Source organism: Castor canadensis, chromosome 7, assembly GCF_047511655.1.
Source record: "Castor canadensis chromosome 7, mCasCan1.hap1v2, whole genome shotgun sequence".
In the NCBI taxonomy this organism is placed as follows: domain Eukaryota; kingdom Metazoa; phylum Chordata; class Mammalia; order Rodentia; family Castoridae; genus Castor; species Castor canadensis.
In genome coordinates this window covers 68,972,729-68,989,758 of record NC_133392.1, presented here as the reverse complement: position 1 = coordinate 68,989,758, position 17,030 = coordinate 68,972,729, and the positions used below count along the sequence as shown (strand labels likewise).

The 17,030-nt window shown below is 45.9% G+C and overlaps 2 protein-coding genes across 2 annotated transcripts in view; one reads left to right on the top strand and one right to left on the bottom strand.

The window, feature by feature from the left end:
* LOC109699851 (mannose-binding protein A-like) lies at window positions 1-3,931 on the top strand. Its single transcript, XM_020184723.2, has 5 exons — window positions 1-144; window positions 1,553-1,722; window positions 2,060-2,176; window positions 2,998-3,072; window positions 3,483-3,931. The coding sequence occupies exons 2-5, from the start codon at window positions 1,557-1,559 to the stop codon at window positions 3,854-3,856; spliced, it is 732 nt and encodes a 243-aa protein (XP_020040312.2). The 5' UTR covers window positions 1-144; window positions 1,553-1,556; the 3' UTR covers window positions 3,857-3,931.
* The window catches only part of Sftpd (surfactant protein D), a 25,385-nt gene continuing 11,920 nt past the window's right edge, over window positions 3,566-17,030 (bottom strand). The window contains exon 8 of the mRNA XM_020184722.2: window positions 3,566-16,341. Within this exon, the coding sequence (XP_020040311.2) occupies window positions 15,965-16,341 (377 nt within the window). The 3' untranslated portion in view covers window positions 3,566-15,964. The remainder of the gene's footprint in view (window positions 16,342-17,030) is intronic.

Below are 17,030 nucleotides of genomic sequence, written 5' to 3'. Positions count from 1 at the left end.
TTATTAATCTGGGGTCGAAGTCCAGTCCAGTGCAGTCCCCTGTCACTGGGGCAATTGGGCCTGACATTACAGAGAAAGCTGCCAGATGCCTGGGCTGGAGAACTAGCTTTCCCTTCACTGCCTCTGTGCTCCACAGGAAGCCTAGTAAGTTATTTCTGGAGGAAAGGGATGGGGACCTGGGCCAGGAGTCTGGTCTCTTGGTTTGAACCTGGTGAGGTTCAGGCAGAGGCATTAGTGGGGCCTTCATGCCTTCTTGAGTCGCAGACTGTCTGTGATCTGAGGCATCCTTGTCATTCCAGATCTCCTGGACCATATGCACACTTAAGAGGGGTAGTCTTTTCCAAAGGGAGAAACAGCAGTGTGTGTGGGGTGGGGGGGGGCGGGGGTACCAGGAACATATACAATCCCTGACCTCCAGTACCATCAGGGGAGGTTTTTCAAAAAGAAAGGAGAAAGATGGAGATGAATGTGATCACAGGCCTCTTTCAGCTGGCCACCTCTCAGTGAGTGCTGGAGGCAGGGAAGGCTAAGGGAGTCCACAGGCAGTTCAACCAATAGTTGTACATCAATGGCCAGGAATCTGAGCTGGAGCACAGCTGAGGAAGAGGCCAAGCGTCTGGCCTGCCAACGCTTCCTGGAGGAGGTTCCATCTTGAGCCAAGGTGGATGGCAACTTGACTGCTGCATGAGGGCTCAGAGCTGGATGTGGGCAGCACATTCTGTGGATCCTGCTAGAAGAAGGAGCAGACCTGGGGGAGCATACATTTCAGAAGCCTGGGCTCTGCCTGGCAGAAATGGGTTCTGGGTGGAAAATCTCAAGGAATGTCTCATCTGGACAGAACTAATGTCCAAAGAGGTTTCCATTTTGTGGGTTAGAATCCTGCTTCAGGGCACTCTGAGTCTTGAGTCTCCAGGAAGTGACTGTCACAAAGCAAGGACTACAAAAATGGTCCGCAGGTTTTTGAGGAAACAGCTGAAGGATGAGTGGTGTCCTGGTGAGTGGAACAGGAATTTTTATTTCAAATGGGAGTATGGATATTATAAAACAAGGTTCATCCAAGAAATGGACCTTGTGACAACTTGGGTCCCTTCTACAGTTTAGGGCTAGCTCTAGGGCCCATGGAAATGGAAAAAGAGGGAGATTATGGTTCCAGTGGCCAAGAAAAGGAATTAAGAATTAGAGGAGCCATGACCCATTCAGGCAGTGGGCTTTCCGCCTTTGTGCTGGGCAACCAGGAGTGGGGCTAGCTTATAATTTTCAGTGGTAGGATGTTAGGTAAGGAGTGCCAAACCACTAAGTATTGTACCCAAAGGGGCTCTGGACCCCAGAAAGAAGCAGGCCCAACTCCTCCTGCATCTTCTTTGGTTTCAGCACTCACATAAGTCTCATCTTTCTTACCTGTTGGTCACCCTGGTGGCTTGGAAGCAGGTCAGAGCTGAACGGTGTGATTCCTTCTGTTCACTGTCCCTAGCACAGTGCATCACAGGCGATAGCAAATGTTAACTAAACAAAATGAGATGGACTTACTTTCCTTGACTTTTCACACTCCAAGGACCATGATCCTGATTCCTTCACTCCCTCTCCTTCTCCTGTGTACGGTGAGAGTGTCCTCCTCAGAGCTGAAAACCTGTGAAGAAGCCCAGAAAACCTGCTCCGTGATCAACTGCAGTGTTCCAGGCAGAGATGGGCGAGATGGAGCCAAAGGAGAGAAGGGAGAACCAGGTACAGGGCGGCTGCTCTGGCTTCCTAAATTCTGACCCCTCCCCCCAGCAAGTGGTCTCTAGGCTCCAATATGGTGGGCACTAGACCATTCAGAATAATCCCTGTAAAATGTCACTGCTTCCCAATCAAAGGTGCCCTCTGAATCTTCAGGATCCTGTATTTCCACCTTGGAATTAGGACAGGCCTTCCAGCAAGGGGAGGCAGAAGATTCTTTCTTCTCTGTTCCCACTAACTTGTTGACTGGCTGGGGTCAGTGTGAAACTTCTAGAGTGTTGAGCTTCTGGAGAAAGAGAATGAGTGACCGCCACTGGGTTGTGTTTTCTTTGTCTTCAAACAGGTCAAGGGCTCAGAGGCTTACAGGGCCCTCCAGGGAAAGTGGGGCCTCCAGGAAATACAGGGTTTCCTGGACTTCCAGGGATAAAAGGCCACAAAGGAGATCCTGGAGACAGTTCAGGTAAGGAGTGCACACCAGTGTGACTGGCCTAAAGGGACCTAGGACCCTGGGAATGGAAGGAAGGTGGGAGGTATCTCTTGTCCTCCTGCTTCACTGGAAGATGCTCAACACTGCTTCCTGAGCCAGTGTCACTTGAGGCTTGAAGGAATTCCCAGTGGTGCCAAGTATAGACTTCTAAATCCCACAGGGCCACCCCTTCATCAGGTTTTAGTAGGTGATGGGACCTGACTGTCCTTCAGCTGAACATGCAGTGTGAGGCTCCAGGCTGCAGGGGAGGACATGGGTCCTTTTAGGAGTGGCATTTGTGTCTGTCGTCACAAGAATGGTGTGAAGGTAGGTGGTCTGCCTCACAAAACTTCTGGGTAGTAGGGAACATTACAGCAACTTAGTTCAGAGTGAAATAGGGCAGATACAGTATGGACAAGAAAAAATGGTAGCCCTTTTATTAATATTCTTTTATCAGTCTGTCAAAATAATAAACTATTAAAGAGTTTTCCTGAGATGGGAAATGAAAAAGAATCTCAGAGAAATGTTTTCAAAAAAGAGACTAATGGGCATTTTCTTGTAAATTACTATGATATTACAATATTTAAGCACCATGCAAAGAAAATTAATCCAGAACGATAATCACAGATTGTTAAGGTAACTAAGGCATATCCAGGAAGGTAGGAATATAAGGTTTTGTTTGTTTGTTTGTTTGTTATTGTCTTTTTTTTGCTTTCTTATTTTTTCTGAAATAAGCCAATTTTTTTTTTCATGAAATTCTCTGCCCTCCAATTTAAGGTCTTCTCAGTAAATACCTTCCCCCCCTTGCTTTACAGTTACTGAGACCAAAGTGGCCAACTTGGAGAGAGAGATAAACATCCTGAAATCAGAATTGGAACACACCAAAAAGTGTAAGCTTTTCCTCTGCCTCAAGGCAAGGAGCAGAGGAAGTGTTGAATGGAGGACTGTAGTCTCCAAAATCTTTGCTCCTTCTCCTCATTCACTCTTCCTAGATAGTCTCTTTCCTATCCTGGTGCCCAGCTTGACAGTGAGGCACACACATATCTCCCTGTGTTGGGGCAGATTTTTGCAGCTGTTGGTCTCAAGGGTGGGATAGCCCAGGAGAGTCAGGCTGCCTGCCAGGGGCTGTGGATTCCCTCCCTGGCTCTGCACCTGGACATGCCTTTCTCCTAGGCTCTGGCCTGAGGGTCTTAGGCATGGGACTACTTTTCAGAGTGCTCAGCTCCCAGAGAAGGGTCTTTTCAACTACTCTCCAGGACTGGGCCCCAAACTGAGTTAGCATCATCTACTGTGATTTCAGTGCTACACTTCTCTTTGGGCAAAAAGTCTGGAAAGAAGTTCTACGTGACCAACGGTGAAATGATGCCTTTTTCTAAAGTGAAGTCCCTGTGCAGGGAGCTCCGGGCCACTGTGGCTGCCCCCAAGGATGCTGAGGAGAACAGGGCCATCCAAAATGTGGCCAAAGACAACGCCTTCCTGGGCATCACAGATGAAGTGACTGAAGGCCAGTTCATGTATGTGACAGGAGGGAGGCTGACCTACAGCAACTGGAGGAAGGATGAGCCTAACAACCATGGCTCGGGGGAGGACTGTGTGATTATACTGAAGGAAGGGATCTGGAATGACATCTCCTGCTCAGCCTCCTTCCTGGCTGTCTGTGAGTTCCCAGCCTGAGGCAGCTCGTTCCTCCAATCCCTCCTTTCTGACCTCTCTGCTGCTTCCAAAGAGAATTCGTTGCTGGTCTTCCTAGCCTGGTATTAAGTCATTCCTTTGTGGGGAGGGCAAGGGAGGGGCATATATTTGATTATGGGATGAGGAAGTGAGGAGAAGCTGACAAGGGGTAGGGGTAGGGTCTGGTCCAGCACAGGGTAAAGGTCACATTTATCTTGCTAGGACCACAGTACTGAGCCAAGGTCAACCACGGAAAAGGCCATGATAAAACTCTCTCCTTTAACATTGAGGATACTGCAGCTCACCAGAGGGTCCAAAGATGGGCCACACCTGTGCCAGAGTGAGCAGTCCATCTTAGCACAAAGACAACCAATTTCTTTTCTCCAAGAATTGCCACAATGTGGCACCAAACTCTCCTGACATAGGCTCCTCCCCATGGCTGGCCCAGCCTTCTCTGTGGCATGGCTATTGTTTCTAGTGCCCACAAGTTGCTCCAGAGCTCCTTTCTCCCAAGAATTCCCTCACCCTGACCAAGTAGCTATAGCCTTTCTTTAGTTGCAGGGTGACATGGAGAGCAAAGAGCAGCCTTTTCTTCCTGCATAATTTCAGGGGACTGATTTGGTATTGTGGTATATGCTAGCAACAGGGGAGAAAGCAAATGGTCATGTGGAGTGTGCCCTCCACATGAAATACAGCTTTAGCTGTATTTCAATCACAAAATGGTACTAGAAATCATTTTATGAATGTGCCAAGGGCCACTCTCACTTAGTGAAAAGCTTTTGCCTACCTTGGTTTGCTATTTTATTTCTCTTTGTATCTGAACTGCCAGGGAGAGCACTTCATAGTAAATATTTATTGAATGGATGCATCGAAAAACTACAAATGGATGAATGGGTTGCTACCAAGAAGTGACTTTCAGGTGGTGCTTTTTCCTGACCAAATGTGCTCCTTCTGCAGGACTATCCAGGCAGGTGTGAGGGTTAGGCTGGTACATGCAGCAGGGATAGAGGTGGCACGACTTGTATCCTTGGCCTCTAGCACACCTAGGATGTCACATTACTGAATTTTTCTTTGGATGACACATGTTTGAGGGCCATGAGAGGACTATTTTTGTGCTGTAGAGCAGAACAATCCAGTACTTCCAATTCAAATCTTGACTGCTTACCAAAGAAAGGTATTGGAAATTGCTTAGAATGAGAAGTACCTATAAAACTGTGGGTTAGGGAAAATAGAAAAAGGAAAGATCAGAAACAGTGTAAAAAAGAAGAGACTATAGGTACAAGATGACCCAGAACAAGAGTTATTGCAACCAAGTCATAGTCAAGACAGAAATGGGAGAAGGCACAGCTAACTCTTCTAGAGTCCTTTCTATTGTATAGTCAGGGGGTTGTCATGGTCTACCCTGACATATAGCCCCCTTTGCTCAATGATGCATAAAGGACAGAATCACCAGCTCTAAAACTGTAGAAGGATTTATGTTGTTTGTAGGGATTGGTCCCCAGCATGTTATCAGTTGCCCCTCACTTAGGGAAACGCAATGGAAACTTTCAGGGCAAGTTCAGATTCTTCATTCTTCTCTCAGGCAGTTTCTATTGGTTCCTTCTTCCCTCCTCCCTTCCTACATCCCTACAAGACTAGAGCCTCATATTCTGGCTCAGGGAGCTGTCTATGCTACCCAGGACCCATCTTCCTTCTCCCTGCTCATGGCCACACCCACCCCTGCCTTGCTGAGTCTCTCCCCTCCCAGCCTGCCTTGCAGGGCACAATGGCTTTTCCATAGGCTTGTGGGTGGATAGAGCCTACTCCTTCCCTGATCTAGTACCTGACATTTCTTTCTCAGCTCTTCTCTCTAAATGTCTCCCGTGCTACTATTCTGACTTCAATCTGGAATAAAGACAAACTGCCTGCTAGATTCATTTCCCAATTCTTACCCCAATCAATGTGGGCCCAATGACAGTTAGCTTGGAAGAAGGTGGAGTTTGATCTAAAAATATAGAATTCTTCTGAGAGTCCAGCAATAGAAATTACAGGTCATCCAGGCCTCGCAGAACCTAAAACAAGATGGAAATGATGGATTCAAGGCATTCCTCTCTCTCTCTCTCTTTCTCTCACCCCAAAGGCCAGGCAGCTCTTTACTAATTATTGACATCTATTATTAGAGAGAACCCAATGAAGTCAGGCACTCCAAGAATAGACCTCAGGGTCTGCCTCAAGCTTTTAGGAATGGGGAGGACTGAGAGGAGTCTCACCATTCTAGAGAAATAGGTGCCTCTGCCATTCATTTCCCATGCTGGATTTTGGACCAGGAAAGTGGCAGAGGTCTCTGAGCTGCCTTTGCTACCTCTTGCACAGAGTGAGAACCTGAAGGCCATGTTTCAGAGCATTCCTGGAAAGAAAGCTGGTGTTCAGAATTCTCTGCAGCCTGGGCTCTGACCCTGGAGCCATGCCAGAGGAAGAAGAAGGCCCAGACCTCTGTGTGTCATGCTAGGGTTGAAGAAGAGTTGGCGTGATGGGTGGGAAGTTCAAAGTTTGGAAGTAGGAGACTGCAGCAGACCGCAGAGGTCACTTCCTTATCATTGCCCTGAGTGGCATGTTAGCTTCCTGGGCCTCAGTTTCCATGTCTGTACACCAGTCTCCAAAGGCTTCTCTCTTCTAAAGGTGTCTGAATCAAAGGGACAGACCATGGGGCCCACTGCAGGATCAGGGCTGACAGATCTGAGAGCTATTTTCAGTTTTACTGTCTGTCAATTTTGTCTAGCCTAATTGTGGGTTAAACATATATCAACTACCTCTGAATTCTGTGGAGAGCCAGGCTGAGTAAGTTGGAATGGCAAATGTAACTTGCATTTGAGATGGGGACTTTGTGTTTAAATTAGCTATGTGAGTCAATTTCCTCCTGTGGAAGTACAGATGCAGTCAATGAGATTGTAACTTACTTCATCTGACAAAATGAAAACAAGTACCAAAGCTGTGACAGTCAAGGCTCAGGTTCTGACTCAGTTTCTGGATCCAGAAACTCAGACTTTGTTTGTACAGCTCTGCTGTAGTCCTTCAGCTCTGTATCTGACGCTTCTTACCATGCCCCAGCTGCCAGGGGAGGAGGTTGCTTAGGGTTCCACTTGAAGGCCTGACATTCACATCTGTCAACCCGTCTTCACACCCGGGTCTAGCCAGCCTCCTTTCTCTGTGCCTGTCAGAGATCAATCAGAACCAGAGATCAGGCCTTGTACTCACCTCTTTGGTATATGTGTCACAGCAAAGCCTTTGACCTGGAAGATTGTTTGCTTATTGTGTAAATGATCTGTACTTTGGAAACTGCCAGGAATAGGGATTTTTTTCCCCCCCATTAACCAGGAAGGGATATGTCGTCATCCAGAGGCCTAGGCTGGAGATGCCAGGAAGTGATTTTGGAAAGTGGTGTTGTCCTGGTAGCCCTGAGAGGCTGACAGATTGCTAGGAAGCCTGGGGGTGCTCAGGGAAGGAGTCCATCTAGGAAGGGGTGCTTCAACCCTGCTGGCCACCTGTGTGGGGAGGAGATAGTGGCTCCAAGTAGGAACCATTCTGTCCAGAGAAACACAGGTATCATGATTATAAGAAATGGGGTGCTATTCATTAATTAGCAAATGCCTGGACTAAACTAGCTGTTGCTGCCTGTCCTGGCCAGCAAAGTGCTTATGTACCTTGTGCAGTTCTTCAGAGTACTGACCAGCAGAATTGACAGGAATTGACTAGAACCTGGACACATCATAGAATTATGGTCCCATTCTGCGCCCAGTGAATTAAAATCTCTCAGATTGAGCCCTGTGGGGCAAAAAAAAGTCCTGTTTCACTTTACAGTGTCAGACCCTAAACAATCTTTCTCAACCAACTAGTGTCCCACTAGTGAAAAACCAACTTCTAACCCAAATCCCTCCCTACTCATCCCCAGGGTCTAACTACCTCCTGTAACTTTAGGGAGTGGATCAGAGGCTGAGTGTCAGAGCATGGATGCCATGGGAGACTCTGGGAACTTGTGTGTCCACAAGCTTGGGCTGTTTGTACATATTTTTGTGACTGTGTGAGTGTGTGCTAAGTGTAGATATGGAAACCAGCAGACTCGATGCTTGAAATTCCCTGCATCCTGCTACCAGGACAGTCAGCCAGGTCCTCCCCCAGCCTGGGTCCAGCCTTTCTCCACACATCCTACTCTGAGGAACATTGGCTGTGGATGGTTCCAGAGGCTCAGAGTGAGAAGCATGGCTGCTTAGTCATACACAAAATACTCACAAGTGGCCCTAAGCTGTGTTGTAAGACACCAGGGGATCAATAGAGGTTGTTTGGATGCCAGCAGGTCTTGAACCATGTCACCACTGCCTCCCCATCCTTATCCAACCACTAAATCTAAAGTTTTTTTGACCCCAGTACCAGTACAACACCTGTTCTATTTTCTTCACAGAAACAATAGGTTTTTCATATTGTCTTGATATGTCAGTATGGCAAAGTCATTAAGAGCGGGGACTCTGGAGCCAGACTGACTGGATTCAACTCTTGGTTCTACCATTTGCAGTTGTGTGACTCTGGGTAGGTCATATCTATTTTCTATTCTTTAGTCCTCCTCTTGACAAAACTGGGATAATACTGGGGTCCACATCAGAGGATTCTGTGAGGAATACATGAGCTGGTATAAGTACAGCAATCAGGACTTGTGTTGACCTACAGTGAATGCTAAGCAAGTAGTGGCCCTGCTGCTGTGATTATGACAAGACTATGTCACTCACCTCAGCAGTCCCAGGAAAGAGTGGGAACCATGTGTGCACTCAATTCATAGCTGTTGAATGAATAAAAAAATGAACAAACGAATGGATCTGAGTCCTCCAAAGATGTGTGACTCACCTCCTTTCTCCAGGGCTTAACTCACACTGGGGTGAATCTAGCGAGAAGCAGAACTCCTTTTAGAAGATGGCTATGGGCACAGCCTCCTTTCACAGGTAACCTGGAATCCCAGACCTAGATCAGCAGTGACCTTGTGCAACAGCTGCTCTGTCCTCGTGCTGCCCTCTGCTGGTTGTCTAAGGAAGGGCCAACAAACCCAGAAAGATGCACACATGAGGCCAGGTAAGTGCTAGGGCCCTGGTCTCAACTTGGGATGGTCCTGATTTCCTCATCTCCACTTTTGTCCTGGTCACTGTACCCACCTGGATTGTGCCCACACCTTGCAGGGCCAGATCCAGATGTTGATTCCCACTGAGGTGCCACAGGTCTCCAAGCATGCTGGATCCTGACAGTCCTCTCGGCCCAGCAAGGCCAGGCTTCTGCTGGAATTCACTGCTCCTTGTAAACATAGCTGTCTCATTTCCAAACCTAGAATATGAGCTCTTTAGGGCAAGACCCAGGTGCCGGCTGCCTTCTCTACCTTCTTTCCTAACAGTGTCCCACAGATCTCAAGACAGGACTTCATTGCTGTTCTTGCCTGGGCCCTTTGGGTCTACATTGGTGGGCTTCTTTCTGGCTTCCCTCTGTGGACTCTCTGGGTATCTCTCTAAAATGCAGTCACTTTTTTTCTTCTCTCAACATCAGCAGGGCAGGAATTCGGGCTTTTTCTGAATTGTGTTCTTTCTGATAACACTGGGATCTTTGTAAAGTTGTACATCCTCTCAAAAGTTCAGGACTCAAGCTAGGGACCTGTAATTAAAGACAATTTAAGGACTGTGCCTGGGGCCCATCAGACAAAGTGCAGAGAGTGCACAGAGAGATGGTGGATACCTCCTGCAGGTCCCAAAGGAAATGTCATTGCCTTCACACTAAGTATAGCTGGTGCTGCAGCATTGTCCTTGCTCCTTGTCCTGGCAGCCCAGGTGATAGAGGAACCAAGATGCAGGGTCCCAGAGAGTGCTCCTTGTCCTATAAAGCAGTACACACTCAAGCAAAGGTACTGAACATCAGCACACACACTGCCCTCTCCTTCCCCATGTCAGCTGAGGACACAGCTAACCAGCTACCTCCTGCACTGCCTGGCTAAGGCCCTGGGAGTCACTGAACCCTGTAGTCATTTCCAAAGATCTGAGGTAATGTGTAGAAAAGAACTCATGATCCAGTCCTGCCTAGTGCTCCTGAAATGTGCAGCTTCCTGTTCCTCCAAGAACCTATAGCTTTGCTGGGCTCCATTGGCACACCCAGTAACCGTAGCTATTTGGGAGGCAGAGATCAGGAGGATCACCATTTGAGGGCAGCCTGGGCAAACAGTTCATGAGATCCCATCTCCAAAATAAACAGAGCAAAATGGACTGGAGGCATGGCTTTAAGCAGTAGAGCACCTGCTTTGTAGGGGCAAAGCCCTGAGTTCAAACCTCAGTCCCAACACACACAAAAAAGAACCTGTAGCTTTAGCAATTGCAAAAGTACTACCAGGTGGTGTACATTTTGGCTTCACTTTGTGAACGGGTTGAAGAGGCTGGAGGTGGAAGCAGCCAACTGTGTCTGGGATGGATGCTGAACACCACACTCACTGTTGCATGGCCTTTCTTGACTGATGCCTCAAGGTTAGGAGCTAAATTCCAGATCAGAGATAAGGCAGTACTGCTTTCCTCCTCCATAGCCAGGAAGCTATAAATTGTAGCTCAGGGCAAGAGGTGGAGAATCTGAGCTTAGGCCATAGAGCAAAACCAAGGAAGGTGGAGAGGAATGCCAAATTCCTTACCTCTTACAAAGAGGTGCATATTTGTGGCTGTAGGCTCCTTTCTTATTTCGACTATGGATGGTCCCTGACTTAGGATTTTTTAACTTTCTGATGGCATAAAATCATATTTCAAATGTTGACTTTGGATCTTCCCTGGCTGGCAATGATCAAGTACAATCTTCTCTCACGATGCTGGGCACTAGCAGTGAGCCACGACTCCCGATAACTCCCAAGATCACGGGGGAAAACCACGCACACACAGTACTGTGCTGCCAGCATTTCTTATGGGGATCATGTTTTCACATCCCATCGTGATTACAAAATGCCCACTGCAGTGTGTGCACATGGGAGTCAGCACTCTACTGTAAAATAGGTTTTGTGTTTGATCATTTTACCCAACTATAGGCTGATGTAAGTGCTTTGAGCACAGTCAAGGTAGGCTAAGCTGACTCAGTGGGTTAGGTGTATTAAGTATATTTTTCAACTTATGATATTTTTAGCTCTGAATTGTTTAATGGGTACAACTCCCTTGTAAATTGAGCAATATCTTTACAGATTGAAGGATTTTTTCTTATTTAGCTTTATAAGGATATAGTTTTCAAATCTGACTTTAAATAAGTCTGACTTCTAAGTTAATTTCTCATTCCTATTATTTTTAATCAGTTTTCAATTCATTAATTTTACTTCCATGTTTGTTTCTTTTGTACTTTATTTTTATTATTTTAATTTTGTTTTAAAAGGAGATAAGCACTTGATTCAACTATTTCAGTCCATGACTTTTTAAAATTTTTAATAAAGAAAGTAAAGTTATATTATAATATTTTGTTCTGAATATAGCTTTAACTCTAACCCTAGATTTGGGGATACTTACTACTGTTTAATGTTTTTGATTTCTACTAAGGTTGTGCATTTTTCATGTTTCAGTTATATTGACCATTACTATTTCTTTTATGAATTTCCTCCTCTTATTCTTATTCCATTTTACTTATTTAGATAGCCATCATTTTCTTGTTAATTTATTTGTTATGTGCATTGCAAACACATCAGCATGTTTAAAAAATTTTATTCTGTGTTTTACTTTTCAGCAAAGACGTTTAATCTGTTTCTTAGTCAGATGTATCAGTACTATCAATTTGGATTTCCTTTTTAATAGCATCTTTGAAAGCTCTTCTCCTCCAACAGTACATGAATCACACTTATATTTTCTTTGACTTTAATTTAAAATTTTTTTTTTGCTATGCTGGGAATAGAACTCAGGGCCTTGCACCTGCTAGGAAAACACTCTACCTCCAAGTTGTGAATTTTATTTTTATATGTAACTAAAAGAATCTGATGTTGCTTTTTCTGTAAATGCTTAGTCATTTAATCCAGCATTATTAACTGACACATCATTGTTTTCCTATAATTTAAGTGTCCCATTTTCATGTACTTGGGTCCATTTTTTAGACGTTATGTTCTTCAGTTTTCTCTCTATTGTTATATCATTACTATATTATTTTAATCATATTAGTTTTATAAAACCCTTTAACGTAAGATGGGCCGGGTCCATTCTAATTATGCTATTCCAAGCAATTTTCCTGACTCTTCTAGGATTCATTCTTTCTGAAGAACTTTAGGATCATTTTATAGTTTTCACAGTCTAAAGCATTCCTTTTTTTCTCTGAATATTTTATAGGAAGTACATGAAGTGGAGAATTCCCACCCCTTTCCTCTGTCTGCTCTCTCAGCCTCTCTCTTTCTGTGTGTGTGTGTGTGTGTGTGTGTGTGTGTCTGACTGTCTCTCTGTTTCTCTCTCTGACTGTCTTTCTCTCTCGTTGGGGAACGAATCATCCAGGCTTGCTCAAAAACCCACCACCCAATTTCCTCTCCTTCTTGCTCTGACCATCCGTCTGACTACAGAATGCATTTCTTGTCCTGAAGTTACCATCTGACCTTTTGGCTCTGACCTGGCTCCAGCTACTCATACCTGAAATGAAGTATTAATGGAATTTAAAAGCAAATATGCAGAAAGGCAGGCAGTGAAGTAACTGAGCTCTTACCTGACATCAAAGGGCATGGTGACATCTTAAAAACACTTTATTCAGTCCTACAAACAAGACTTTCAAGTAGGAATAAAGAATATCATTCACTCGACTCTCACTTATTCACTCCATTCAATTCTTAAGCGAATAAATATGGAAGTAACCATTTCACTCAGGCAGGGCCCTTTTAAGTTCCTCTGTGGCACTAGGTAGTTCAGCCAAGCAGCATGACAAAGCCTATACACTCTTAAGTAAATAAAGGTCAAATATGTTAATATTTGAAATGTATCCAGTAAGGACTCCCAAATCTAACTCAAAGTGAGATCCAGCCAATCCCGAGGGCAGTTGTTTTGCATGCAATTACTCAAGGTTCCACAGTCACCTGCAACTAAAGTGGACAGTAATATAATGAAGAGTGTCTGGCTTTCTGAGTAGCTTGGTGATTGCACAAGGAGGTGACTCTCTTCTATGATCCTGGTTAAAAGCTCTTAGAATCCATCCATTCTTCCTAAAATGTACTTGTCGCCACCTCTAGTGTATGTTGCTGGAGCACAGTTTGACAGATTTCTTCTCCCCTATGTTAAGGAAGTATAGGGCTGAGTATGACTATCCATTGCCATCTTTGTATCCAGTGCCTGGATAAATAGTTGACATCTAAATTAACGTTTGAATTCCCCTCATAGATAGCTAGTTTCTTTGCTCTTGTACATAAAATGCAGGTGACCGGAAAAGGTGAAGTACATCATTAAGCGTGAACTAAGGTAGCTCTCTGGAAGATAAGAGTCATTGAGAATTCCTTAACCAATTCAGTTATCAATGTTGTGCATCAAGGGAATCCAGACAAAAATAGGATCCTAGAAAAGCAAACATCGGAGGGCTCCTCATTGGCTGTTCATTATAGGATGTGGGCTGGTTTGATGGCAGAACGGTTCAGAACAGGAGGGGCCTTGAGAATATACTACTAAACTGAAGAGGGACTTCTTAGTATAACTTCTGTAGAATATCTCCTTCCAGACACGGACAGACACCACAGGCTCTCATGGTCACTTAGTACTGTGAGGGCCATGATATTTCTGGAGAGCAAGCATAAGAGTCCCATGGCTTCACTTGACATCTAAGTTACTGAAAGAGGGACCTTGGCTAATTTGGTTGAGGGGGTAGAAACTGCTTAAGATCCAAGTGAAATTTTGTTCATGTGTGTTAGTATAGGGAGCCTTCTGCATTCAAAACCTCAAGTTAGGACTTGAACTTCTGAAATATATGCTTCAATCCTCTCTTTAATCATCCTGTGATTACAAAGCCCAGTTGACCCTCCTGGCATGTTCTGTGCTGGAGAGTAAACCAGGTCCTTATGCCCGTGGAGCTGGCAGATTTGAAGGTTCTTAACCTTCTAGGCCTTCAGCACCATGGGAGACATTTTTTCTCTTCACAGAGTTCTGCTGCTCTTTCCTCCCCCGTGTCAAGAAATAAACTTGGCATTAGTATTGGGATGGGGAGTGATCCCTTTAAGAGGGTCTACCAAGACTACCATTGTCCTTGAATGGATCTCAGTGGTCAAACTGTGCTGTTTAGTCCCAGCCCCAAAAGCTAAGTTGATTGGAACAGGGTAGGCATCTAAGACAAGCAGCTACTTTCCACAAATTGAAAGAAAGTGAGAGTTTCTCATCTCTCTGGTGCATGCTCCTCCATCCTTGGGCAGCCAGAAGCAGAGGAGACCAGTATGCAGAGGAGGAAAAGAGGCAAAGCCAGGGAGATGTCCTGATGCTGCCTGTGCTCCCCCAACACTTCTCAAGCCCATTCACAACCATCTAGTCACAGAAAAATGCTTCTCTTTGGCTTAAACTAGATCTATTTGTTTCCTTTCACTTGTGATACAAAAAAAAGCCTTTCTAACACCCCTCCATGAGTGTGCCCGGGTGTGGCCTCTGTACTGGGGAATTGTTTGCCCATTGTTGTGTAACTGACTTTTATTTCAGAAGTGCCAGGAATTGTAATAGGAAAAAGGTCTCAATAGAGAGCCTAGGCTACATGCAGTCTGGAAGTGTGTTTTTTATTCAGGAACATGCTCCAAGACTACTGGGAAAGGGGGGATGTGGTTTGGAGGTCCCTGTCCAGAAATGGCTATCCCCCTGGTCCTTGTGAATAAAGGAAAGAGCATTTGGTTTCCTGTCTGGGGGAAGAGGCATTTGTGCCCCTTTTATGGGCCTGTGGTTCCTAGGTATCCTTCCCATTTCTTGAACACAAGAGTCATTTAATAACTTTTGCAACGGTGTGTCACTAAAATCAATTAAATATTTGGAAGTCTTTGACCTATGTATTTACAGGCAAAAATATAAGCTTTGGAGTCAGAAAAACCTTGTTCGTGACCCAGCTCTTATACCACAGTCCCCTGGGTTTCTGCATGAGTCCCCTCCCCTCTCTGTGCCTTGGTTTCCATATCTGAAAACTGAAGAGGAAGATTTAACAAGATTATCTTTAAGGCAGAGAAGGGAAAGAACATTCCTAGAACTGCCAGACAAAAGTTTTGGGATGAATTTGAAACTGCCAGAAAGCTCCCTGAGAGTCCAGATGGCTTTAGAATTGTGCAGCTGGTCCTCCTCCTGTGAGCCAAGACACAGTGACACTAACAGGGCTGGAGAGGGATGCTGAGCAGTGTGTGGGTGGAGAAGAGTTCTGGGTATGGGCCATGGAGTCCAGCAGGACAGGCAGACATTCCCTACAAGGTCACCCTGCTGGGCTGGGCTGGGCAGCTACCTGGGCATAAGCAATAAGCAGCCAGAAGCCTCCATTCCTGGGACTCCACCCTGAAATGCTAGAGAAGATTGAGGATCAGGGAGAAGCCTTGAACTGGAACAAACACATGGGAGCCACCTCCTGAAGACAGAATGTGGAGCCAGGGACCAGGATGAGCTTATCCTGGAGTTAGTGTAGAACGGAAGAGAACTGAGAGCTGAAGGCCAGGCATTCCACCATTGAGTGGTCAAGGAGAGCAATAGGGATGCCTGAAAGAGGTAAACAAAGAGTAGCCAGAAGGCTAAGAGTAACCGCAAGCAAGAGTGGTATCCTGAAAGCCCAGAGGAGAAGGAGTTGAAAAGAGGAGGGAGTGATCAGCTGGGCCAAACGCAGCTGATAGTTTGAAAAAGACAGCTGAAAAAGAAGTCAGTGGGTTTTGGGACAGGGAGGTCACTGGAAACAAACTGTCAGTCCTCATACGTGGGAAAGAAGGCTGGCCCCTTCTTCTGAAGGGTCTTAATATGGAAAGGCAGTGTCACATTTTGCTCTGAGAGGCCTGCTTTTTGGCTGCTGCATAAGAAGCCCAGGCTGGCAGAGGTGGTCACCTTTTTTATTAAGATGTTGGCAGTACTCAGGTTGGGCTATTCCTTGTGCCAAGTTCCTGGGCCAAACCCTACCCTTGGCCCTCCACTCCATGGTGGCTCAGAACTCACAGACCACAAGACGCTGCTCACTGCAAACTTTGTCATTCCATTTGCCATTTGTTAAGATCTCCACACAGTTCTCTGCCCCACCATTGTTGTTGGGCTCCCCTGGGACCCAGTTGGAATAGACCAAGGGCTCCCCTGTGGGGTAGGTGAACTTGCCCTCCGTGTCGTTGTCTGTCATGCTCAGGAAAGCAGCCTTATTCTGGGCTATGATCAGCTGCTGTAGGGCAGCATTCTCAGTTGCAGAACGTGGGGAAGCCAACTGTCCACCAGCCTGCATGCACAGCTCCTGTGCACCCTGGAAAGGTTTTACAGAGCCTTCTGTCTTGAAGATCTTGTCCCCAACACTTCGGCCATTAGGAAAGAGCTCGGCTGAAAGAAGAGGAGAGTCAGGCTGAGGTGTGGCAGCCCCTGACCAGCGGTCTGGGGCCCTGAGATCTCTGGGATGCAACCCAAGCATCCGGGACCTTCCCATTCAGTGGATCAGGCACCAGAGGATGTAAGGGAGACATGCAGTTCCAAAGCAGCACCAATACCATGATTCACCGTGGGGAGAAGGGTGCCATGGTCCCCCATTCACAGATGGGAGTTAAGTACAAGGCAACTTTCAAGCATGCAGTTTTGGGAGACTTCATTGAGTCCAAAGCTCAGGCATGCTCTTTCTGTTTCAGCCCATGTTGTATTCTGGAATTGATTTTCTAATTTCTAGGCAGCATCAAATAACTTTTCCCAGGGAAATGATTTCTGAAAGTACAGAAAATACAATGCAAGGAGCCCACTGTTACCCCTGTTGTTGCAATGTTGGTTGTCAGAGAAGGTCTGAGCTTTGTGATGGAGTGCCAGAGAGGATAGAGTGGGACATGTGAGTAATATAACGTGTTGGCCTCAATTGCCCATGGGTGATGCCCCAACCAGCTAGCCTGCCCTGGAGGTGGCAGAGGAGGGGATAAGGGCATCTGAGACGTGCATGTGATGGGGTAGGGTGAGTGCTAGAGATAGCCCTGAATAGGCATCAGACCAGGCATTAAGACCCACCTTGGTAGTGACTGTCTGGGCAAACA

What these genes read in the sequence shown, in the direction of transcription:
- LOC109699851 (XM_020184723.2), top strand. Translation starts at nt 1,557, where the DNA reads ATGATCCTGATTCCTTCACTCCCTCTCCTTCTCCTGTGTACGGTGAGA. An exon ending in AGATCCTGGAGACAGTTCAG is followed by an intron (nt 2,177 to 2,997) that starts GTAAGGAGTGCA and finishes CTTGCTTTACAG; the next exon opens with TTACTGAGACCAAAGTGGCC. An exon ending in ATTGGAACACACCAAAAAGT is followed by an intron (nt 3,073 to 3,482) that starts GTAAGCTTTTCC and finishes CTGTGATTTCAG; the next exon opens with TGCTACACTTCTCTTTGGGC.